General features: G+C 40.2%; 1 protein-coding gene across 6 annotated transcripts in view; it reads right to left on the reverse strand.

Annotated features, from left to right (window-relative positions):
* The window catches only part of LOC117542502 (glutamate receptor ionotropic, NMDA 2B), a 221,566-nt gene that overhangs the window by 63,055 nt on the left and 131,905 nt on the right, over positions 1-26,606 (reverse strand). For all 6 annotated transcript variants that reach the window (XM_034210217.1, XM_034210216.1, XM_034210211.1 and 3 more), the window contains exon 7: positions 11,635-11,827. In XM_034210217.1, the coding sequence (XP_034066108.1) occupies positions 11,635-11,827 (193 nt within the window). The remainder of the gene's footprint in view (positions 1-11,634; positions 11,828-26,606) is intronic.

A 26,606-nucleotide genomic window follows, 5' to 3' on the forward strand; every position in this document is an offset into this window, starting at 1 on the left:
CAAAACATCACTGGTTAAAGCACTCCAAAAAACAACAATTATTTGAGATTGTGACTGCTGCTCAGATTAATTGCCTTGATTGAATAACAATAGGTAAAAATATACAGTATATTTGATTTAGGGGAACACTATCCCTATAAACAGTGAGGGTTTATTCAGCATTTATTTGTAGAGCTTTAAACAAGGGAGAACACAGTACATCCTAGGGCTGCTCGATTAGGGCAAAAATCCTAATCTCGATTATTTGGGTCAATAATTGATATCACGATTATTAAAAACGATTATTCATTTACTTTGAAAACATCAATTTATTGGAGAATTTTTGCAGTATGTTTGTAACAGTTGATAATCCTGAACTTTAAGTATAATTCAACTGAAAAACCAAAAAAAATAAATAAATAAAAAAATAATCGTTTTATTTCGATTACGTTGTTTTTGTAATCGTTGCAAGCCATAATCGTAATGGCAATTAAAATACGATGAATTGAGCTGCCCTAGTACATCCACATCTGGAATCGACCCAGTCAGTCCTCTGATGGCTCGGAGAAAAACTGAAGACAGATTTCTTGCCTTCCTTTCCATGCCAGAAACACAAATAAACATGTAAACACAAATCTGCAGCCCCCACCAGCTGTCTCTACTGTATGTGTCATGAGACGGCATTAAGTAACGTTCACACTAAGAATGCTAGTATGCACACATCCACCCACACACTTTATAAAGCCCTCTTACATGTCAGATTGCAGCGCATAGAATCTCACTGTATGTGCAGTAGGTGAATCTAAATTCAAAGAGCAGCAGCTGTCTCCAGCTGGAGAAGGAGAGCCAGTGACACCGACCCGACTTCTCTTATTTCCTCCTCCAAAATACTGTGAAGCTTGTACATCTCTCTGTGTATTCAGCACATTTCTGCACAATGCAACTGCTATATGTTACGATATGATTGGATACGATAGTATATGATACGTAACGATTCGATTTGATAAGATTCGATAATATTTGTAACAATACAATATGATACCATACATTATGTTACAATTGGATATGTTACAATTTGATATGTTACAATACAATATGTTATGACTACGATACAATATCAAGCAGCAAACTCTGGGGAACAGCCGGGACGCCAATACGGAAGTGCCACACACTGCAGTTCATACATGGGCCGCTAGGGACTGGCTGCAGAAAGGAGCAATTTCCATAGACCCCCATGATAAAATGCCCAACTTTAAAGCAGAAAAAAACATGTTTCTACCCATGGATGCAATACATATTATTATCGATATAGTTAGATTCCACCTTCATGATTATGAATCTGTGAGTGAATTGTTTTCTAACACGACCCTTTTATTTATATTAGGTCTTAACGTTTTTGCATACATTAGGGCGTGGTCACTTTGATGGACACATACATGCCTCACTGTCAGCTAACAGCAACTTGTCCACTCTGCTAGGCTACAACCATAGAGGCTACAACGTTATTTAGTCATAGTACTGTACTTGACCCTTTAGCTTTAGCCGTGTTCGTGGTGACTGTGCCTTTTAGGGAATATTGTTACAAATACCAGACAATAATATACATTTTAGTTTTTGATTCAGCCTTGGGTAAGACTTTTATAGTCTATGGCTATGACGCCCATAATGCTAAACGGGAGCAAATGTTAATACGGGACCCAATTATCCCAGTGGTGGCCGCCGGAGCTAACGGAGCCGCAGGGGGCTAGCTCCAGCAGGCGTCCCGGAGCTAGCCCACTGCGGCTCCGTTAGGTCCGGGCGGTGGAGTCCGTCTTTTCTCAACGTGTGAATGACAAGCATTAAGAATAACAAAATATAGCTAATTCTCTTGCAGATTGTCTCATTTGATTATGAATGTAACGTTTATATAGGGAAACTACACTGCTAGCAGTAACTTGGTATGCATGTATTTCATGTTAGCTTCTTAGCCTGAGCTAGCTCTGTTTACTTCCAGTTCGGAGGCAGCAGGTCCCGCCTCGGCTCCGCCTCTTTGCCCTTATTTGGAGCAGGCGGGATTAGACTGACGTCACAGTCGAGCCGTTAGTGGCCGACTCCGCCTACTAAAGGCTTCACGGCAACTCTGCAGAATCCTATGGGTGACGTCACGGACACTACGTCCATTTATATATACAGTCTATGTACAATATGTTACAATAAGATATGATACGACTACGATACGATATGTTACGATATGATATAATTAGATACATTACGATACGTTGAATATGATAATATCTTATTGAATACGTTTCTCTAGATTACAATTTGATACAAATAAAAACATTGCAACATTATTTTAAATAATTGTTTTAATAACTTAAATATTCAGATACTAAAAAAAAAAGTCAATTGGTATGATGATTATTAAACTAACTTGTTGGCTAGTTTAATTTATATCGAAATATCCTATTTTAAAAGCTCTTGTTTTATATGCTAATGATAATCTATATGTGTACAGTTACTACAGCTGTAGAATAAATGTATTAAAGTTAAACATTTTACCTTTTAATTTACTGAGTACTGAACGTCAGTAAATCTACGAAGTTACATTCAACGACAAGTGCCACACACACACAGTCACATACACATACACAGACAAACACACACACACACTCAGACAAACACACACACTCAGACAAACACACACACACACACATGCCCTGACACAGATACGTTTTAGCGCATGTTCTGCTGTGAATAATGGAGGAGTTGTGTGAAATATTGATAAGTCAGTTTTAATAAATTAACCCTGACATGAATTAGTCATGAGTTACACTCCTAAGCAATTACTGCTGTGCAATGTCCTTATTGGTTCTTACAGAGGAGAGGATCTATATGGAGGATGATGACATGCCCCATATGGCAGGTAGAGAGAATGTAAGTTGGAGTAGTGTGAATCAGATAGAGGTGTGAATCTGGTGCATGTATGTTTGCACATGAATGCATCTACAGTGTGTGTGTTCAGACGAGGGAAGTGAACGTGCAAACAGTGCAATAAGTTGTGCTAATGGGTGAGAGCGTGAAACCTGGTTTATTTTTGACAAATGATGGACAGCACTTAAAGCAGCATTTTGTTCCTCTATTGTGACATGTCTGCATGTGTTAATGTTCAAAAAGCTCTTTATTTTTCTGCCTGTGCTGCAGCACTTATTTTCACCCTCTGTCTGAAACCAGAGCCCAGTCTGCCCTGATTGGTTAATGCAGATTAATCCATATGATCCACATTCACAACAGTAAGGCTAGACCCAAGATTTCATTCATTTCATGGCATCTTATGACATTTATTTTTGTTTCAGTTTCTTGTAGTACTTAGAAAAAACCTTTTATAAACTTAATTGTAAAATAATAAAAAAAAATTTTTTAATTTTTGTTATGATTTTTTTTATCATGATTTAAAAAAAAATGTAATTGTTATTATTTTATCTTTTTTAATTCGCTTCTTAAAACCCACCTCTTCTCCTTAGAGTTCAACACTTTGTAGAGAATTGCCTTTATTGCTTTTTAAATGGTCTATTGGTTTTACTATATGACTGTTATTATTTTATGGTTCATGAGCTGTGTGATTTTGTATATGTTATTTTTTCTCTGCACAGCACTTTGGTCTGGAGGTTTTACGCCGCTTCACAAATAAAACTAGAGAACTGAATAAACCTGGCACAGTAGAAGACATTTAGTGACGGAGCAACAGTGATATACAAATAAATTAAGAAGAGGGAAGAAAGAGGGCAGGAGCCTCCTGACCCAGATCCAATCAGATCCCGTCACACACACACACACACACACACACACACACACACACACACACACACACAACACACACACACACACACACACAACACACACACCACAACACACACACACACACACACACACACACACACACACACACACACACACACACACACACACACACACACACACACACACACACACACACACACACACACACACACACACACACACACACACACACACACACACACACACACACACACACACACACACACACACACACACACACACACACACACTCTGTTTAATGCCTCCCACTGGCCCATAAACACACACTCCAGTTTAAACACTCAGACTGAAATAGCATCACAAACACCCAGGTGGAAACGCTGTCCGTAACGCTGGCACACACTCATCCTTTGGCTCAATAGGGTCCAAACGCTGCTTTAGGAGTACACTAATGTTAGGAAAATATCACTGGTCCCCGGCTTGAGCTTCAAAACAGGATCCATGTATTTGTGATCCTCTCCAGAATGGAAGTAGTCATCACATACAGAGCATCAACTAGTTCCTGAGCAGTGTCCTTCACATGCTGATATCCAAGAGAGGGAGTTACAGTCACAAGATGGAGGAATAGAAAGCAGTATTCAATGTTTACTTCAGATTAGCTCCACGTCAGAAATGAGCATGCTTGTCATATGTCTATCTCCATAGAGGCTGAATCATCATGTTAATCACATAGCTATCATATGCCTAAAACAGTCCTGATGCTCTTCTAGGTAATCACACATCCTGTCATGTTCACAGCTACAGTTGGGATACCTTTGTTATCATGTGGACTCTCATATTGGAAGAGAACATTCAGTATTTTCCTAACAACTACACGCACGCACGCACGCACGCACGCACGCACGCACGCACGCACGCACGCACGCACGCACGCACGCACTCAGAAATGTCCACAGAGCTTAAAAGCACTTGACACCTTTCCAACTCTGAGCTGATTTGGAACCTGTCCACGTCTGGCAAGGTCAGGGCGGCCGTTGTCAAACTCATGATTCGAACACTGTTGTGTATTCCTCTCCCCCACCCCCCCTCTCTTTGCACTTCTTTCTGCTATCTTCATTTGTCAGGCCTTAGCTTGAATGTCACACTGTTGGCAACACTGGACTTCATTTACTTAGCGTCGCGTCGCGTCCTGCTCTCGTGGTTTCCCGCTGAGTTTTTTAAGGAAATGCAAAGCAGAGAGGGATCGGCGTGAATGTATAACGGATTGAAAAGTCGACTAGATGGCCGTGACCGATTCTTCATCGTTCGACAGCAGACTGAAATGTAAAACCAGATGTGATTTACATATTTCTATGCATCCCCCGTTTGTTATCTGCAAACTACAAAGTCATGTGTGATCATCTCCATTAGTCACAACCCCGAGTATCAGACTGCTACACACAGCTGGAACACCACGCTGTGTTCAATGTGCTCCGGCATGTATGACGTACTCGCCTTAAGACCCGTGGTGATCGAGCGCTCGAGGCTGTGGCTCCTAAACTAAGGAACGCTCTGCCCGCAAACCAACGGTCCGCTGAGTCTGTACTCTTTTAAATGTCATTTAAAGACATTCCTGTTTGGGTAACTTGTGTGCTTTTATTCTATGTTTGTGTTTTTCAAAATGTATTGTGTTTTTAGCACTTCTTCATTCGTATGATGTTGTAATGCTTTGTCAAGCACTTTGTGATTATGTCTGTGAGAAGCGTTCTAAAAATAAATTGTACTTACTTAAGCGACGTGGTTTAAGAACTAGAGGGTCGCCGATTCAAGCCCTAAAGCTACCAGCCACTGCAAAGGTGCCTATCAGCAAGGCACTGCTCCACGGTGCTGTATATAATCGCTGCCCCCCAATCCTTATACTAAGATGTGTCAAATACAGAATTTGTTGATGTGGGAAGATCCACCACTCGCCCTGAGCCCCTCCTTCGATGTTGTTGGTGTGTCTTTATGTTTTAATTTGTTTACATTTTTGAATCTCCTTTTTATTATATCCATTCCTTAATGTGTTCTTTGTGTTGTCAGCTGCTTTGCGGAAAAAGGTTCAATAAAAACAAGCACAGAATCAGGGGGCAGGCTCAGTCCAAATGGGCTTGAACTGGTTTCCACACAGACAAAAAAACCTCATCCTGTTGTGTAAATCAACCCAGAAAGTTTGCAAGATGGGACAAGGCTAAAACATGTAATTGGTCCCATTTTTCTCAAGCATTGTTTTTTAAGTTTATTTAGATTTGTGGGGTCACTCCTTGCTAAGGCTAAGACTGGTCCTTAATGCAAAAAAGACCAAGTACATGACCTTCTCTCGCTCTCGAGCTAATACAGCTGTCCCTCCGATTCTGACACTGGAAGGGACATGCCTTGACAAAGTAGCATCCTACAAATATCTGGGCATATGGATTGATGAAAAGATGGCCTTTGATGTTCATATTGGGAACCTACTGAGAAAACTTAGACCTAAACTGGGCTTTTTCTTCCGTTTAAAGAAATGTTTCCCGTCTGAAGCCAGGAAGAGAATTGTGCAGAGTTCCTTTCTGTCTGTATTAGACTATGGCGATGTGATCTATATGCATGCTCCTTCCTCCCTGCTTAAAAAGCTGGATTCTGCGTACCATACTGCTATACGTTTTGTAACGGGTGCAGGCTCTCGCACCCACCACTGCACTTTGTATCAGTCCCTAGGATGGTCCTCTCTGTACCAAAGAAGACAATCACACATGTTGATTTGTATCCTTAAGTCATTGCTAGGTAAGCTGCCCTTATATATCTCCAGACTTCTGTCCTTTTATACTTGCTTTTTTAATACCAGACGAGCAGCAAATGGGATGCTTTTAAATGTTCCTTTGATGCAGTCAGAGCTTGGTAAAGCTGCATTCTCCCACTATGCTCCCTTTTTATGGAATACGCTGCAAGTAAAACTTTGTCGAGAGGCACTTCCTACTGTAAATGCTTTTAAAGGTATGCTACGATTAGCCCTTCATGAAACATGTAACTGTTTTACCTGATGCTATTGCTGATGTGATTATGCTTCTTGCCACTGCACAAATGGCCTTCTGTATTTATATTTGAATTGTATGTTTTTTGTTTAATGCCCTTGTTTTATGTTGAAACTTGTTGTGTGCCGTGTTGGTCAGGACTCCCTGGAAGAAGAGATCTTGTATCTCAATGGGACATTCCTGGATAAATAAAGGATAAATAAAAATAAATAAATGAAAAGCTCACTTAAAGGTGGGGTAGGTAAGTTTGAGAAACCGGCTCGAGATACACTTGTTATATTCCATGGAATGCTCTTAACATCCCGATAGCAATGAATATCTTAAGTGCTTTGACAAAAAATCCATGAAGAAATGTCATCTGTGGAACCCGTGGTACTGTAAAAAGCACGACCAATCATCTGAGCCGGCCCGGCTAAAGTAACTGGACGGCCTACCTGCCTGTCAGCCTTCCATCTGTGCACAAACTTATCTCGTGCCCTCATTGGTCATGTGCGCGTTCGTGTGTGTTGGAGGAGGGGCTCTGTAAGGAAGTGGCAGATTTTTTTCCGGTTGTGTATTTTCAAATTCTAGCGCACTCGAGCTGGTTTCTCCAAAAGTACCTACCCCACCTTTAAAGTCTTTTTGAGAGTCAGGTCATCCGTAACCCCGATTTAGGCTTTATTTAAGCTATTGCTAAGGTTAGGGTTAGGGTTTAGGGTTAGGCCATTCTCCACCACTAAGTCACAATGTTGACATTTTCCAAAAGAGTCTTTTGATCAAGCTGCTTCCCTTCCCTTTCCACTCGTCCATTGATTCACTCCGCAGTGAACCGTCTGGATAACAGGTCAAACATCCCAACAACCAACCAGCGCTTCATTCACTCTGCAGTTTATAGACTGAAGGCCAAACGCTAATCTGCCGATTGAACACTTGAAGACAAAGGTTATCACAGAACAGATTTAGTTAAGGCAGCGAGGCGAAAGATCTCTGCAGAGCAAACTGATCTAATCACTAACATGGGTAAGTTGATTAGAGGAGAGGAGAGGAAAGGAGAGAGGAGAGGAGAGGAGAGGAGGAGAGAGAGAGGGGAAAGGAGAGGAGAGGAGAGGAGAGAGGAGAGAGGAGAGAGGAGAGAGGAGAGAGGAGAGAGGAGAGAGGAAGAGAGGAGAGAGGAGAGGAGAGGGGAGAGGGAGAGAGGGAGAGACGGAGAGGAGAATGAGAGGAGAGAGGAGAGGGGGGAGAGGAGAGGAGAGAGGAGAGGGGAGAGAGAGGGGAGAGGAGAGGAGAGAGGAGAGAGGAGAGAGGAGAGAGGAAGAGAGGAGAGGAGAGGAGAGGAGAGGAGAGGAGAGGAGAGGAGAGGAGAGGAGAGGAGAGGGGAGGAGAGGAGATGAGAGGAGAGGGGAGGAGAGAGGAGAGGATATGAAAGAATAGGAAAGGAAAGGAAATAAGAGGAGAGGAGAGGAAATGAGTTGAAAGGAAAGGAGAGGAGAGGAAAGGAAAGAGAGGAAGGAAGAGGAAATGAAAGAAGAAGAGAGGAGAGGAGAGAAGAGAGGAAAGGAAAGGAGAACATTTTAGGCAAATGTTATACTTGCTACTCTGCAGATAATTATTTTTAATTCAAAATATAAATCAGCTGATTAATAATGATACGAAGTCATTAACTAAACCCCACCTTTACTTGGTACGTTCATTAAGTGAGGCACAACGCATTACTTTGAATACAATAATGTGGTACAAATATGACTCTAAATGGGTCATACTTGAGTACAACATTGAATGAGTATTTTCCCACTGCAGTATTACTACCTTTACTAAAGTGAAACATCAGAGCACTTCTTTCACCTCAGGATGAAGCAGAGCCGTTTCAGACAGAAGAGAATAAAGTGGAACAAAGCGGAGTATGAAAGCAGACCAGAGGGGAACAAGTGAGAGAGGACAGAGAGGAACATGGCGGAGCGTTTTAGAGTAAAGAGACGAAAGAAGAAACCACAGTAGGGTTGAGCAGAAGACGCCAGAAGAACAGGGGAATTGCATTTCTGGGACAACAGCAGCTGCTATAAACTCCAGGTTATCTCAGAGCCGAACAAACAGACCAGTTGAAATGACATCTGAGGAGTTTATTGGAACGGACTGAAGCGCTGAGTACAGGCTCGGAGCGTGAACGGAACAATGACACATCCAACAAGGTGTGTTTCTACAGGCTCTGTTTCTGCTGCAAGAGGGTGAATGTGCGAACTACTTTTTCTGTAGTAATGGCTGATTGAAGTCAGCAAGGGAGTCTGTCTGGTTGAAGATAAAATACAAAGAAATATACTTAAAACCGACATCGTCCCCAACAAAAAACAAAGCAGCAGGAGTATTTACAACCTTATGCGTTTTTAAGCCCAACCAGATGTAGTGCTACTGCATTAGCTTCACATAGAGACAGTGCTACGTACAGAAGAGAGATCTTATAAGTGTACTTTTTTATCATTTTAATGGCCAAGGATGAGTCGAAACAGGCGATGTTTTTTAGTCTGCCACGGAAGATGTGTAGACTTTCATGCCGGACTTTCCACCATTTTGGCACCGGGATAGCAAATCTGATCCAAAGCAAAGTGCCCTTGCGTGAGTGTATGGCTAACCATTCCTCTTATAGATGCTTTTGGATAAATAGTCCCTTACAAACTCATCACATATGGTCATCTCTCCAAAGGCATAATCAGTATTTCAAACCAAGCTAAAATAGTGTATGTATATGTCGACTTAATACAAGTGTGAGTCAGTGCGAGAATATGTATGTCTTTGTGAGTGCTGCTTTTCAAACCCTTTCATACCTATACACACATATGGCCTTCTCTTTAGCACAATGAAAACTACATACAGCTACATCTAACACACGCAGGGTGGCCGAGGGCCCCTGAACGCATCACAATGCTGAGCTCTGCAGCGCGACAGGGGCCACTGTTCCTCGACTCAAACGCCATTGGGACCAATTAGGCATCGAGCAGAGCGACGCCGCGCTGCACGAACAGTTCAAAAGACCTGCTGCTGAGACGGACAGCTGGGGGGGGTCTCCTGGAGGATGGGGGCATGAGAAGGGGTGTGTGTGTGTGTGTGTGTGTGTGTGTGTGTGTGTGGTGTGTGTGTGTGTGTGTGTGTGTGTGTGTGGTGTGTGTGTGTGTGGTGTGTGTGTGTGTGTGTGTGTGTGTGTGTGTGTGTGTGTGTGTGTGTGTGTGTGTGTGTGTGTGTGGAGGGTATTATTACAGAGGGGCGATGATCACAGTGCAAGGGATGAAAGGTGCATGTGTTTTGAGTGTGTGCCAGCATCTAGACACCAAAGCTGTTGTGCAGTGACACTACTGATGTGCAATATGTACTTTTTTTTTACATTTTAACATTGTTATTACTGACTGAACAAAGTACATTCTGCTCAGTGTAGAAATACTATGGTACAAATAAAAAGTCTGGCTTCAAAATTGTTAAGCCTTTTAGTTCTGGCAATTGAATGTATGCCTCAACAATTATAAAAGTGGTGTTAATTTCTCAAAATGTTTCTGCTGAACCAAACGTGTATGCATCACTTATAGGACGTCAATTTGGACCAAAGTGTCAGTTAAATGCAATTAAATCTAATATCAGAAATGTTTGTTTGCCCCATTTTCTGACATATTCCAAAGTCCAATGGTAAACTCCCATCGACTTTTTGTCGAGGGAGGCCTCGTGATGATAACTTCCCGAGTCAGCCGACAAAAATACATAATCGCTGCACCCCTCAACATCTAGACTTCAGAGATGGCAAAAGTACACACATCCTTTACTCAAGTAGAAGTACAGATACTCGTGTTTAAAAATACTCTGGTAAGAGTAGAAGTACTGACTAAACTTCTTTACTCAAGTCAAAGTAAAGAGGGCTTTGAAATGTACTTCAGTAAAAAGTACCCATAACTAGCAGCTGTTTTAAAGAGTACCTGACCTCCCTTTATATTAATAGAACAATAATGTCATTGTTAGCTAATGAATGTTTCCATGCTGAACAACGGCAACATGACAACGTTTTCATTGGTCCCTCTTCTTTAGAGAAGACCAGGAAATGATGGATACACGGATCGTGTTCAAATCAATAGGCACGCAATGACTCTAAAGAATAATGATCACGCCACCAAACACACATTCAGACTAAAGGAACCAGCTGTTTGGAAAATGTGAGAAGTAGAAAGTACAGGTATTTGAGTTCAACATGTGAGAAGTAGAAAGTACAGGTATTTGAGTTCAACATGTAAGAAGTAGAAAGTACAGGTATTTGAGTTCAACATGTGAGAAGTAGAAAGTACAGGTATTTGTGTTCAACATGTAAGAAGTAGAAAGTACAGGTATTTGTGTTCAAAATGTAAGAAGTAGAAAGTACAGGTATTTGTGTTCAACATGTAAGAAGTAGAAAGTACAGGTATTTGAGTTCAACATGTAAGAAGTAGAAAGTACAGGTATTTGTGTTCAAAATGTAAGAAGTAGAAAGTACAGGTATTTGTGTTTAACATGTAAGAAGTAGAAAGTACAGGTATTTGAGTTCAACATGTAAGAAGTAGAAAGTACAGGTATTTGTGTTCAAAATGTAAGAAGTAGAAAGTACAGGTATTTGAGTTCAACATGTAAGAAGTAGAAAGTACAGGTATTTGTGTTCAAAATGTAAGAAGTAAAAGTAATAAGTCCTCAGAAAAATAAGTAGTGGAGTAAAGTACTGATACCAGAAACATGTACTTAAGTACAGTAACGAAGTATTTGTACTCCACTACTTCCCACCTCTCCTAGACTTATATTGTGTTGAACAAGTGATGTTTTAGAATGGCTCTCAGTAAACACTAAAACATTAACCCCAGCCTCCCCTCACCTGAGCACTTCGTTGGGGTTGCCTGAGATGGGGGTCTTCTTGTCCGGAGCTCCGTGGCACTCGGACTTCAGCAGGGTGTGCGGCCCACGGTCCATCATCATGGTGGACGTTGCCATGGTGATGATGGCCACGCCGTCACGAACACGGGCCTCCAGGTTGTAGTCCCACTCGTCGTAGGACACAGAAAGCAGACCTGGGAGGACAAGAGATGAGAGATGGATTAGAGGAGGTGTGGAATAATGAACGATGGGGAGAAGGAGGAGGAACAAACATCCAGGAAGTGAGCCAGAACATTTCAAGGTACAAGGCTATGTGTACATAGCTACAGTGTAGATATGACAATGAAAATATTAGGTCACAGGCCCCTCCAACAGTGCAACACAATAAAACAGATAATAGCGAAAGTAAATAAAATAAAATAGAATATAGTAGAAATAGTGCAGAATAGCCTATACAAGTAATTGGAATATTGATATTTATAAGTTGCTAACAGATGAATGTTATGAATGTTCTTTCAAAAGTCCAGGTGTTTAACAGTCTGAATTTTGTTGTAGTGATCGAACGGTGGTATTACAACTTCCGGGTCAGTCAATGTGACGTCAATGTACCCAAAAACACTTTTTCCCATTGACTTACATTGGGAAAGACACATCCGTCGCTTACTTCAGCATATTACGTTTTTGAGCAAAATCAGATACCCAGTGTGAATACTTGAATGGCCTTTGTACCTCAATGGATCATAAATGTAGTACAATTAGCTAAAAGCTGAGTTTATTTTTCTCTCCATTCATTCGACTGAGCCGAAAAATATGTGATGCTACCTTGAAGAAGCAAATTGGAGGCGGGGCTTTGTACATGGATTAAAATATTGGATTGAATTAGATATTTCAATCGATTGACATACCTCTAGACATAAAAAACAAAAGGTCTTATTTCAAAACATGTTGCTAACTAAGTTTTAATGTATTCATGTATTTACTAAAAGACGGTAATTACCTCAACACAGTAACGGCCCGTCTACACTACAGGCATCGAAAAATGCTTTCAACGCTTCGTCCATTCACTTGAATGGGGTGAGGGTGACGTAGAAGATTTTGAATCTTCGCCGAACTGCATTGTGGGGAGCGGAGCATGTCTTTGCAAGCATCGTGAGCATCAAAAGTTGAGCAATGTTCAACTTTTGATGCTCCCGATGCTTTCGAAGCTGGCATCAGCCAATCAAATCCCGTTTATGCAAATCCCGCCAGAGCCAGACCGCAGTTCATTTCCTCATATTCCAAACGAGAAATTACGGTAGCAAATCACCCGGTTCTTTACGACCAGAACTATTTACCGGGATACAAACCGGAGGAACCAGGCATGGAGGGAGGTGGCAGAGACAGTGGGTGAAACTGGTAGGTTTTCGCCTGTTTGGGGAGTTTATATCCAGTTTACTTCGTTTTAACATTGCTATTGCTTTGTATGTCGGGGGCGGGAGATTCATGTGATTGGTTGTTGGTCGCATTGCTCGCAAAAAATCGCCAAGCTTCAGGCACGCCCAGCTTCAAGATTTTTTGATGCCTGTAGTGTAGACGGGCCGTAAGAACAGACCGGTATGGAAGGATTCAGATGGGTAAAGTAAAGAGACGGACAGATGGAGATAGCTAAAGCGAGGAGCCATGGATAATTCTGTCAGGATATACAGAGTGTTTTGAACACTATCCAAGAGACAGAACACACACTACGTGATTACTCAGAGAGCAGATGATACCCCCTGTCTGTCTGTCTGTCTGTCTGTCTGTCTGTCTGTCTGTCTGTCTGTCTGTCTGTCTGTCTGTCTGTCTGTCTGTCTGTCTGTCTGTCTGTCTGTCTGTATGTCTGTATGTCTGTATGTCTGTCTGTGTCTCTATCTATCTCTCTGTCTGTCTGTCTGTCTGTCTGTCTGTCTGTCTGTCTGTCTGTCTGTCTGTCCGTCTGTCTGAAGGACTGTCTGTCTCCGTGTGTTGGCCTCTGCTCTGTCTCTACGTCTGTTTATCTGTCCGTCTGTCTGCTATCTATTGACAATCTGTCTGTTTATGGACAATCATTTGTAGGTTAGGTGACCTTTCACCCCGTCCATCAGCTCATTCAACTGTTTGCCAGAAAGCCCGTCTTCCTGAATCAGAAACAAGTTGATTTCTAAGCAGGTTTACACATAACGATACGATAACACTCAACAGATCAAGTCTGACATTTGACTTGCATGACAGCAGCTCCATTTGCAACATCAAACCAGGATAAATATTAAGACACGATACAAAGAAAAACAAACATTTACCATAACATCACAATCACTGAAGAGCTCAAGACCATCAAAGATTTAACTCTGTATTTAATTTGAGGATCGTCTGGCGCTTCAGTCGAACTTTATTCAATCCTGGGACCCTGTATCTCCGATTTGATGGTAACAATTCATATTCACTGTTCTGTACATGGTTGGGGTTGGAGATGATGTTAATATGTTGTTATGGTAGGTTGATTTATGGTTTCTCACAGGGTTGACCTACAATCTTTGATCAATTGGTGGAGCAGTTTTGACTTTAAAGAGGTAGACAAACACTTTTACTATGTTTGCAATACATTTATTTTGTGTATATGGTGCATACATAATAACAGTTAAAGGAGATCAATTGTAAGAAAGGGACCAAACAATGTAACAATTATAAAAAACTCCTTCGGGTCAAATCTGACCGATTTATTACTTTCATCAATCATAACTTTTTTGTTTTACATTCGATTGGATTAAGGCTTCATGATATCCTTCACAGTAGACATTTCAACATGTAAAATGGCTGATCACCACTTTCATTGAATTGTGGATGATTTAGTCAACTTTGTAACACCCATGGTGTTACTGGTCCGGACCGCCATAAAGAAAAGGAATTAGTAACCATCCAGATCAGATAAAACACACACACACACACACACACACACACAAACACCCACCCACCCGCACGCACGCACGACAATAGGAGGGTTCTAGATGTACCAAAAATAAATAAATACGTACAGTCTGATATGAAAAAATAAAATAACTTCAGAGAGTTGTGCAGGACAGTATTTCTCTACCCTACTGATCCTCTTGTCTTCTTCGTTGGTTAGAGATAAGATACAGAAGAGTTGATTCATTATGAAACTTCGGCTATTGTGCATCCATTCAAACATGGCTGACATTTTGATAATGACGTTCATTTATATTAAGCTGCCGTTATTGATAATATAATTAACTCATGACAAATAACACGCTTTTAATTGATGACACGTTGCCCAGCGCGGAGCCTAGTGTGCAACGTTTATCTCTTTTTAATGGCCAATCATTCAGCTCTAGTTCAACGCTGTCAGGGTTTTATCAGGTTGGCGCTAACCGGTTATTGGGCACGTTTATCAAGGGGTCTTTTATCTTAGGGATCCTTAAATATAGACTTAATATGCTTATGCTTGCCAGGTCATAGGTCCTTGTTGTACAGGGTCTTACGGTTTGTACATGTAAGGGTTAATGAACCACGGAAATTACACCACTGACGAATTAACAAATCTTGAAGAGCTGATAAAGAAGCTCAGGACCGTCCCCAAGGTACACATTAAAGCAGCTGTGCAGAAAGAAGGGAGTGTTGCTCAATTACTGGTTTCCCAAGCATCACTATCAGCCATTCGTCAAACTCTTCCACTGAATATTGACACTTCAATCCTGGCTGCTGTTACTTAACATGTCAAGCTTTTCTTTACATGTTAAAGTGGTGTGCAAAGGGCTGAGTAAAAAAGTTTCCCTACTTACCTTCTACTCTCCCTTCCTAAATCCCTTCCTCCCTACCTTCATCCCTTTCACCCCTTCCTCCCTACATCCCTGCCTACATTCCTCCATACCTTTATCCCTCCCTACCACCATCTCGATTATTTGGGTCAATAATTGATATCACGATCATTAAAAACGATTATCCATTTACTTTGAAAACATCAATTTATTGGAGAAATAAAAATTGAACAGTATGTTTTTAACAGTTGATTACCCTGAACTTTAAGTATACTTCAACTGAAAAACCAAAAAATGTAATAATAATAATAAAAAAATATTTTATATTAAAAAATACGTTTTATTTCGATTACGTTGTTTTCGTAATCGTTGCAAGCCATAATCGTAATTGCGATTAATTGAGCAGCCCTAATTCAAACCTTTATCCCTTCCTCCTTCTTATCCCTACATTCCTTCCTTCCTCCCTACAGAAACGACTGAAACCGAACCCCTTCACTGAATCTCCTTCAATTCGTCCTCCAGACAAGCCGAAATTAAGAAATCCATCTCCCATCTTCACCCTTTCCCCTCACATTCATCAGTGTTCAACATACAATACCTCCTGTAATTACATCTTTAACTGACATATTGTGTTGTAGTCCTTGCTAGTTCATCTGCTGTTGCATAATTGCCAAGTGCAAGTCAAAGGTCTTTTCCTTAAGTCCTTCACATCTCCTTTATTGGAAAACGTCACGAGGTCAAGCAAAAGTGGTGAACAGAAGACATAGGACGTGTTTTCTTGACTATTCAACCACATCCCAGGTGGGTTTTAAAATAAATCTCAGCACCATGTGGCCTTATGACTTCTGAAAATGGCCAATAACGACCTTTCTGTTTTCAGGTCACATGGCTCTCAGCGAAGCACGGACTGCCTTCAAGTCAATTTATCTGGCCATCTCCCCTCTCTTTGTCCATCAGTCTCTTCACAATCTATCTGACAGAGTATGACCACATGTCAGCCGCTGCACTACTATGTCAGTGGGCAGAAATAGACAAGAAAGCAGCCTTTCTCTGGGGGCCTCAGCACTGACAGCTCGGCCCTCCAGGACCACATCTAATGACACACTTGTTGACACTTCCTCAACACTCACTCGCTCACTGCCGTCCTTTTTTTGCACACTTCACTTCTATTATTTAATGGCAAAGATTATTTCATAGGAAGATGTATGTGTGTTTGTGCTGCGCATGCACCATGTGATGAGGTTTCTCTACATCTTAGGAACTGCTGGGGGACGTTTAGATGTTCATACGACCCTCAGGACATGTTTACTGTAAGTGTCACAACATGAACATGTCAACTGGTTATGTTATATCAAAACACCCTGTGGCAACCTCTGGAGGGAGAACGTATATGTTTTACTTAATTAAATGTAGTAATACCTCAGTGTATAAATACTCTGCTATAAATAAAAGTCTGGCATTCAAAATGGCAATTCAATAAACTTACAAGATTATTATCATTTAAATATTTTAAAGTAACAAAACTAAAATATGCAGAATAGCCATTTTCAGAACAACATATATTTTACAGTCATGAATGTGAACATCAACGCTTCCATTGGACTCCTTTGTTTACTTCCTGAACATAGTGACATCATGATGTAACACTTGCACTTTATATTGGCCAGCGCTCCAACACATTGTACGTGATAGGCTAAGGGGCGGGACACCTCTAAGCGGTTGACCAATCACAACAGAGCCGGCCGGCTAACCAATCAGAGCAGACTGGGCTCTGGTTTCAGACAGAGGGTGAAAAGAGGTGCTGCAGCACAGGCAGTATGAGAAAAATAAAGAGCTTTTTGAACATTAAAGCATGGAGACATGTCACAGTAGAGCAGGGGTGGGGAACCTCCGGCCCCCGGGCCGTATACGGCCCGCGAGACCATTTGGTGTGGCCCTCGAGGTAATTTATAAACACGCGCAAAAAAGAAAAAAATTAAAGAAATCTAGACCGCAAAATAATTAAACAAGTGAGTGCCTGTTTTTCCTGGCCAAGGTCGGGATCCTTGAACACAACACAAGCCTAACATGTCATCACGTGGTATCTCTGACAGGGGTGTAGTTCTGACGGGGAGCACCAGAACGCAGCTCCGCTCCGGCACTTCCAAAAATTGCAGTACCCATAAGGAGCCGTACATATGCTGCAGTTTTTGCGTGGCTGTGTTTTAGTTGTAAGCCCAGTGGCGATCTGTTCATCTGTCATACTGATCATACAGTCAATAACTTTGTTGTTATTAGCATCTGGTTAGCTAGCTATGCTAACGAATATAAGAAGCTTTTTCTACAACCAGTGAGGTAAAGGCACATCTTTATATGATCAATATAGTTATAAGAGAATGAAGTAAACAGGTATAAAATACTATATGACAGTAAAAAAAAGTTGTTATTAATAAACAAGAATACAGTTTGAAAGGGGAGTGATTTGTAAAATATCCATAAAGAAAAAGAAAATCTGTTTACAGTTCTGTTTCATATGGGTGTTGAGAGATGTATCCATAGATCTCCTAATGTTGCTCTCAGTGCACCAGATTGATGCTTTTAACTTCAACATTTAAAAACAAATCTTCCCAGGGGAGCATGCCCCCGGACCCCCCCTAGAGGAGGTTAGGTACCCCCCACTTAAATCATGTTCACATGGATAGGAAACTAAATACATCTGCACACATCTTGTGTCCATATCTTAAGAGGTTGCTTTTTCTTTGCACAGCATGAAAGAAAGACTAAATTAATGGGCTGTGATTTTAGTTTTTTTAAGCAGAGGTCAATAATTTGTACGGCCCTGGGAGGATGTTGAAAACATTGAAATGGCCCTTAAGAGGAAAAAGGTTCCCCGCCCCTGCAGTAGAGACACTACATATACACCTGAACATCAGCAGGAGAGGACTCTTTAAAGTAGAGACACTACATACTGATATACACCTGAACATCAGCAGGAGAGGACTCTTTAAAGTAGAGACACTACATACTGATATACACCTGAACATCATCAGGAGAGGACTCTTTAAAGTAGAGACACTACATACTGATATACACCTGAACATCAGCAGGAGAGGACTCTTTAAAGTAGAGACACTACATACTGATATACACCTGAACATCAGCAGGAGAGGACTCTTTAAAGTAGAGACACTACATACTGATATACACCTGAACATCAGCAGGAGAGGACTCTTTAAAGTAGAGACACTACATACTGATATACACCTGAACATCAGCAGGAGAGGACTCTTTAAAGTAGAGACACTACATACTGATATACACCTGAACATCATCAGGAGAGGACTCTTTAAAGTAGAGACACTACATACTGATATACACCTGAACATCATCAGGAGAGGACTCTTTAAAGTAGAGACACATACTGATATACACCTGAACATCAGCAGGAGAGGACTCTTTAAAGTAGAGACACTACATACTGATATACACCTGAACATCAGCAGGAGAGGACTCTTTAAAGTAGAGACACTACATACTGATATACACCTGAACATCAGCAGGAGAGGACTCTTTAAAGTAGAGATACTACATACTGATATACACCTGAACATCAGCAGGAGAGGACTCTTTAAAGTAGAGACACTACATACTGATATACACCTGAACATCAGCAGGAGAGGACTCTTTAAAGTAGAGACACTACATACTGATATACACCTGAACATCAGCAGGAGAGGACTCTTTAAAGTAGAGACACTACATACTGATATACACCTGAACATCAGCAGGAGAGGACTCTTTAAAAATAGAGACACTACATACTGATATACACCTGAACATCAGCAGGAGAGGACTCTTTAAAGTAGAGACACTACATACTGATATACACCTGAACATCAGCAGGAGAGGACTCTTTAAAGTAGAGACACTACATACTGATATACACCTGAACATCAGCAGGAGAGGACTCTTTAAAGTAGAGACACTACATACTGATATACACCTGAACATCAGCAGGAGAGGACTCTTTAAAGTAGAGACACTACATACTGATATACACCTGAACATCAGCAGGAGAGGACTCTTTAAAGTAGAGACACATACTGATATACACCTGAACATCAGCAGGAGAGGACTCTTTAAAGTAGAGACACTACATACTGATATACACCTGAACATCAGCAGGAGAGGACTCTTTAAAGTAGAGACTCTACATACTGATATACACCTGAACATCAGCAGGAGAGGACTCTTTAAAGTAGAGGCACTACATACTGATATGAACCTGAAAATTATCATAATATGTCATCTTTATAGAAAGCACCTTAAAAATGTCCTTAAATATAGAACTTAAGTAAATGTACTTAACAATAACAATAATAACCAACAATAACTGCATCTGTAAAGAATTGTCTTTTTTCTGGTGTGTAAACTGACTATTGACTCTGTTTGAAAGCATAGCTGTCTTGCTGTCACACACACAAACACACGTACAAGAAATATCACAAAGCCTGCAGACACTACAAATCAAATTGAGCTGGAGAACGTTACGGCAGCAGCACGACCGAATCACAGGGTATTTTTAGAAACGGCTTATTATTGTCAGTGATGTCAGATCGGGTGGTTAGCACAGTGTGAGCAGCGGTTACTGATGAAGAAGAATAGAGAGCGAAGAAGCTGTTCGTAGAAGAGAGAGCAGGGAGGGGAAAGAAAGAGTGAGCCGAGAGAAAATGTCAGACAGAGAAACAAAGATAAAGAAAAACTGAAGGGTGTGGAGAGTGAGGGAGGTAAAAGGGAGAGAAGCAAACTCATATTTTGTTCTTAAGTAAAAGTACCAGAGTGTAGGAATACTCTGTTACAGTAAAAGTCCTGCATTCAAAATGTTACTCAAGTAAAAGTAGAAAAGTATTCTCATCAAAATATAGTGAAAGTAGCGACAGTAAAAGTAGTCATTGTGCAGATTGGTCCATTTCAGAATACTATATATGATATGTTTTATAATGATTGATCATGAAAGTGTTCTCAAAGCTGGTAAAGGTGCAGCTAGTTTGAATGACTTTGTATACTGCAGGGTAGCTGGTGGATTTACTCCAGGTGGAACTAAAGTCTGATTTAACACTTGATTATATTTCACATCATTCATCCACATCTGTAAGTAACTGAAGGTATTAAATACATGTAGTGGAGGGAAAGTACAAAATAAAATAGAAATACTCAAGTGAAGCCTACTAGTCTCTTAAAATTGAACTTGATACACACTTGAAAAGATGCTGCTCCAAAAACAAGTACATATAGAATACAAACAAGGTGTACAAAATGGCTTGGTAAGATTCCTTGAAGTAAAGATGGGATACTGAGATAAATGAGATCTTGTATTTAGCTTGGAAAACTTATTTTGAACTATATTTAACCAGAATTAGGGAATTTGTTACAAAAAAAGAGAGAAATGCTTAGACGTTTTCCTGTAAGATGTTTTTAAGAGACTTTGACTAAAACATATGCTTGATTAAGATGCCTTGTCTAAACAAAATACTTAAGTTATTACGTCTTATATCAAGTGTAACTACGTATTCTGACTAGAAATTAGACAAATATACTTGGCAAGATTTTACATTTTTGCAGTGCAGTACTTGAATACTTAATGTGTGCATATGTGTCTGTTGATTGTACATATAGAGGACATTGTTTGTTTGTACTGTAGCCTTTATTTAACCAGGTGAAAATCCCATTGAGATCAACGATCTCTTTTTCAAGGGAGACCTGCAGCACATTGGTTACACATAAAAACAACAGAAAACAAAAAGGACATCAATACAACATAATTACAGGGGTATAAATTAGCAACCTATTCACAATGACAGATATCTAAAACATTTCATCTATCCGAGCTTTAAAATGATGCAAGGGAACCAAAATGCTCAGTTTCAATTTTGTTTGCATAGTGTTCCAAGCTAGAGGAGCAGCACACATAAAAGCTTTAGTACCTAAAACAGTCCTTGCACTTGGCACATGTAATAAAAAACACATCCTGGGATCTCAGGCAATACTGTAGCTACTTGCCACTCTCTGTGAGATCAAAGAGCAGATATCAGTTGGTAGTTTACCCAACATGGCTTTATAGATAAACATGTACGAGCCTCCGTACAGTTAGTGAAGGCAGACCTGCCTTGGCATACGGGGTACAGTGATGAGTAAGTGCTTTACAGTTAGTAACAAATCTCAGTGCGCTGTGATCGCACAGGCAACCACTTCTAGTACTTGTCCTTGCATAGTAACAATATCCAAAGCAGCCTTCTTGAGTATTTTTTGCTTATGAAAAAAGCATTACCTTGGTTTTCTCAACATTTAAAAGAAGCTTAAGTTCAGAGAGCTGAGTCTGAATAATGTTAAAAACAGCCTGTAATTTAACAACTGCCTCCTTAATGGAGGGACCTGGACAATACATCACGGTATCATCCGCATAGAAATGTAAAGTAGCTTCATCCACATTTTCACCTAAGCTGTTGATATATATGGAGAATAAAAGTGGACCTAAAACAGAACCTTGAGGAACACCATTAGCAATGTTTAACCACTCAGAAGACAGCCCATCAAAGTGAACACATTGGGACCTTTCAGAGAGGTAGTTCACAAACCAACCCACTGCTTGGCTGGATATGCCAATACTGAGTAGCCTCTGCTTTAAGATGCGATGATCGACGGTATCAAACGCTTTGGAAAGGTCAACAAATAGAGCTGCACAACTCTGCTTATTGTCTAAAATACTCGTAATGTCATTCACCACTTTCATTGTGGCAGTGATGGTGCTATGTTGCTTTCTGAAGCCTGACTGATGTTTAGACAGGATATCATTCTTACATAAAAACTCCTTTACTTGTTCACTCACTAGGCGTTCGAGCACCTTCGCCAGAACTGACAATTTAGAGATTGGCCTATAGTTATTTAAAATAGTTGCCTCCCCTCCTTTTAGCAAAGGCAAGACATAAGCTGACTTCCATACTTTTGGAATTGTGTTCGTGCTGAGGGAGAGGTTAAAAAGAGTGAGAGGTGGAGCAATAAAATCTGCAGCTATCTTTAAAAAGAAAGCTTCTACGTTGTCCGGGCCAGCCGGTTTCTTAGGATCTAACTTAGATAATGCTACATGAACAACAAATGCTTCATGAACAACAATATACATATTTTTACATATTTGTATTATTGTATTTCGTATTTGGGATTGTTGGAAACGTTATATCGATCTCTCTGTCTGTACACACACACACACATAGAAAAATGGACATTAAAGTTGACTTTGACTCGAGTAAATGTACTTAGTTACTTTACGCCACTGGAGACAAAAGCACTAAATAACGAGGAAAGAGAAGGAAGGAATAGAGCAGAGATGCTTCCCCAGAGAGCCACTTAAGGAAGGCATCAGTGGAGAGAGACCCATGAGAATCGGAGGCTCTTCATCACACATGGTGCAAGTTATTAAGGGTGCATAGTAAGCAAGTTCGCCCTGCGGCTAGCATGCACCTTCAGCTGAACTCTGATCTGCTGGATCACACACTCTGTCACTCCATCAGGAACACGCTGGGCTGGAGAGTCCTTTCTGTGCTGATAGTTCACAAGTCGGTGTGGATGAGTGCCCCTACCGCCTTCCTGTGGCTTCATGATGTTGAGGTTGAAATGAATGTCTCAACACCTTAACATTTTACTTTTGTCACCTATTCGGCACATGCTATGGACAATTTTACACTAATGTACATTCTCAAATATTGTAGTGACTGTTATTTGGTTGATTGTTGTGTGTTTATTTAGGTCTTAATGTGTGCACATGTATAAATGTGTCTTTGACTGTGTATATATATATACATATTTGCACACATATTTTTATTTACATTTGTTTTTATATTCGGGATTGTGGGAAACGGTATTTCGATCTCTCTGTCTGTACACACAAACTGGAAGATTGACAATAAAGTTGACTTTGACTATTGACTCATTTTAGGTTGTGCACACTACAAAAACTAGAAATCTTGCCAAGTATATTTGTCTAATATCTAGTCAGAATATGTCTTTACACTTGATATAAGACATAATAACTTCAGAAGTAACGCTGCAGTGAGATATCTCGTCTTGTTTTTAGACAATGCATCTTATTTTGAGTTGTATCTCAGATGAAACACATTATGTTTTTACATATTTATTAGAAAATCACCATATAACATCAGAAAACAGAAAAACATTTGAGTATTTGTGGCTTATATTGTATTGTATTTCCTGATTCTGGTCAAATATAGTTCAAAATGAGTTCTCCCAGAGGCAAGTGGATATCCCTACCCAAGGACAATGGATGGAGAAATACATAATGGCAAAACATCGGTTGAGACTAAGTCTACCAAAAATGGAAGACCAGTGGAAAGGATGGACATTATATAGAGAAGAAGACAAATACATTGGACAAGATAATCCAGGAAACCACTGAGATTTAAACTCCCGACAAACGCTCTTTTGGACAGTCGTTTTTTATTTCATTTTTGAGTTGCCCGTTGCGCCTTAACATGTGGATGCGAATTAAAATTGTATTTTTGTATGTCAAAGTGAAATGACAGTATGTACGTTTGGAATTCAGTGCAATTATTTTCAATAAAAACAAAGTAAATCAAAAAAATGAGTTCTCCCAGCTAATTACAAGATCTGATTTATCTAAATATCCCTTCTTATTTCAAGAAATCTTACCAAGCTAATGTTCACTTGTTCTATTGGCAGATTGTTGTACTTATAAGTGAAAACACCTTGATTTCATTATTGTTTAATTGGTTTTTGGAGCAGCATTTTTTGTACTTATTCGTCTTCATTTTGATTCTATTATGAATGTGTGCTTTGCTTCTCTATATTTAACAAGTGAGCTTACTCTTTATTAAACTTGTCTTTTTGACTTGCTATGCCACTTTTGCTGAAACACTGTAAATGTCCCCACTGCGGGACCAATAAAGGAATACTGATTCTGTGATGAACTAATGCGTTGACCGTTCATCTGCATTATTAAACACTTTGATTAGATGCATGGCAGTTTAAAGATATTAAATATGTCTTATTATTTAAAAAAAATTGCGGTTAATTATTGATGACGGAGGACAATGAGATTTAAACGCAACCAAAGACTGTAGCTACTTAAAGTCTTCTCAATGAAATGGAAATTGTAAAGCAGGCCAAAGAGTTATTTTGAGGAGTTTGTGCTAATTAAAAGTTATATTAAATATGTCTTATTAGTTATTATCCTTTGCCTGGTCTTCATAGATCATGACGGACAACGAGAGTCAAACACAACCGCTACATTTTTCTCAATGAGATGGTAATTGCAAAGCAGGCCAAATAGTTATTTTTAGGAGTGTGTACTCATTCAAAGTTAGTGTTATAAAAGGTTTATTTCTTCATGATACAGGTTTTTTGTTTCCCTGGCACACGTCGACGTACGGACCAAATTCAAAGATACTAGACACAAAAACATGAGAAAAAATACCGTAGTTAAACTTTACTATTTGCCTTTTTATTGTTTACGTTACTAATCTTATTCTGTATCTTATCCATCATGCGATAAATGAGCGGATGACATTTAGCTTGCTATCTGTCATCATGTCCCGTGTGATTAATCCCATGATAATTCAGTGTTAAGTGAGAGGGGTTTGTTTGTGTCCATCAAGCAGCCGCTCTGCCAGCTCCACTTTGTAATCATCCAGGCAACACGAGCAAGTCACGATTATCTCCCTGAGACATAAATCAAGAGCGAAGTCGTTGTGTGATTTACATAACAGATATGGTGATATATCAAACTTTATAGAGTGTAACTTTAATTTGGAACAGAGAAACTCACACACAGTATTTTTCACCCTAGGTAAACACTTTTGCTGTACAAAAAAGCACCAAGAAATAACCCTATTTGGTTAAACCAGGGGTGTCCAAACTACGGCCCGGGGGCCAAATGCAGCCCGCGGACCATTTTGAATCGGCCCTCATTTAAAAATTAAAAAAGTATAATGCAATATGGCCCACAAATGAAACTTGTGCTTGTCTTATATTGTACTTCTTAAATATAAATGTAAAAATATATTACACAGTAGTATTCACGTGTTAATGTATTCATGATGTGTTAATGTGTTAAGCCCACTTTTCAAATAAATTCAGTCAATTAAAGTTGGAAACAATGTCTAACGAATCTAAGTTGATAAGAAAAAATCCCAATGACTTATTTACATGACAACCTTGAAATAAACCCTTCCTATTTCCTCTTACGGCCCGTCCACACAGCGGCGTGCGTTGAAAGCTTCACCATTCACTTTGAATGGGGTGACGTCACTTTTCGCTGCATTGCGGGAAGCGACGCGGAGCTTTGCTCGCGTTGCTCGCTGCAAAAGTTGAGCAATGTTCAACTTTTGAAGCCTCGGCAGAAGCGTCAGCCAATCGAATCATATGCCAGTACAAGCTCTAGCCAATCAAACCGCTGCTTGTGTGTCAGGGGCGGGAGATTCATTAATTGTGATTGGTTGTTGGTCGAGTTTCAGACACGCCCGCCGGCAAGCTTCAACGCACGCCGCTGTGTGGACGGGCCGTTATGATAAGCAATCTGGGGCTTCTGTTTTAAGGCATGACCTGCCAACACTCACAAGCATCATCTACCTACATTTGAATGATTTTGCTAACTTATAATTGAACTTATGAGGCAATATACCTCTAGTGAGTGGCCCAGCCCTTCGTATATTTTTCTGTATGTGGCCCTCGGTGAAAAAGTTTGGACACCCCTAGGTTAAACTCACCTGTTATTTTCTTGCCAAAAACCAATTAAAAAGAAAACAGACATCGCACAAAACACACTCCAAACTCCCATCTAGAATCATCTATGGCTGCCAATGCAAGAAGTTTGAGTTACTGGGTTACACAGCGACCTCAGATTCTTCCTGGCAGACATTTCCCAGAAATTCTGAGGACGAGCATCGGTGTAATATCTCCCCTTCGCTGTAAATCAACAAGCCAAACACCAAACTAATTATCAGGTTCATATTTCAGGCCAACATTTACTACCTGCTCTGAGATGTCTCTGTCGTACTGAGAGTAAAAATGTGTCAAAAGCCTGTGTCTAGACAGATGGTTTTCCTGAGCACAAGCATCTTTTTCAATCGTTTTTATTGAAGAGTGAGCCACCTCATGAGCCACCTCAAGAGAAAGTGTATTTTATTTCTGAACC

Source organism: Gymnodraco acuticeps, unplaced genomic scaffold (genome assembly GCF_902827175.1).
Source record: "Gymnodraco acuticeps unplaced genomic scaffold, fGymAcu1.1, whole genome shotgun sequence".
Lineage (NCBI taxonomy): Eukaryota > Metazoa > Chordata > Actinopteri > Perciformes > Bathydraconidae > Gymnodraco > Gymnodraco acuticeps.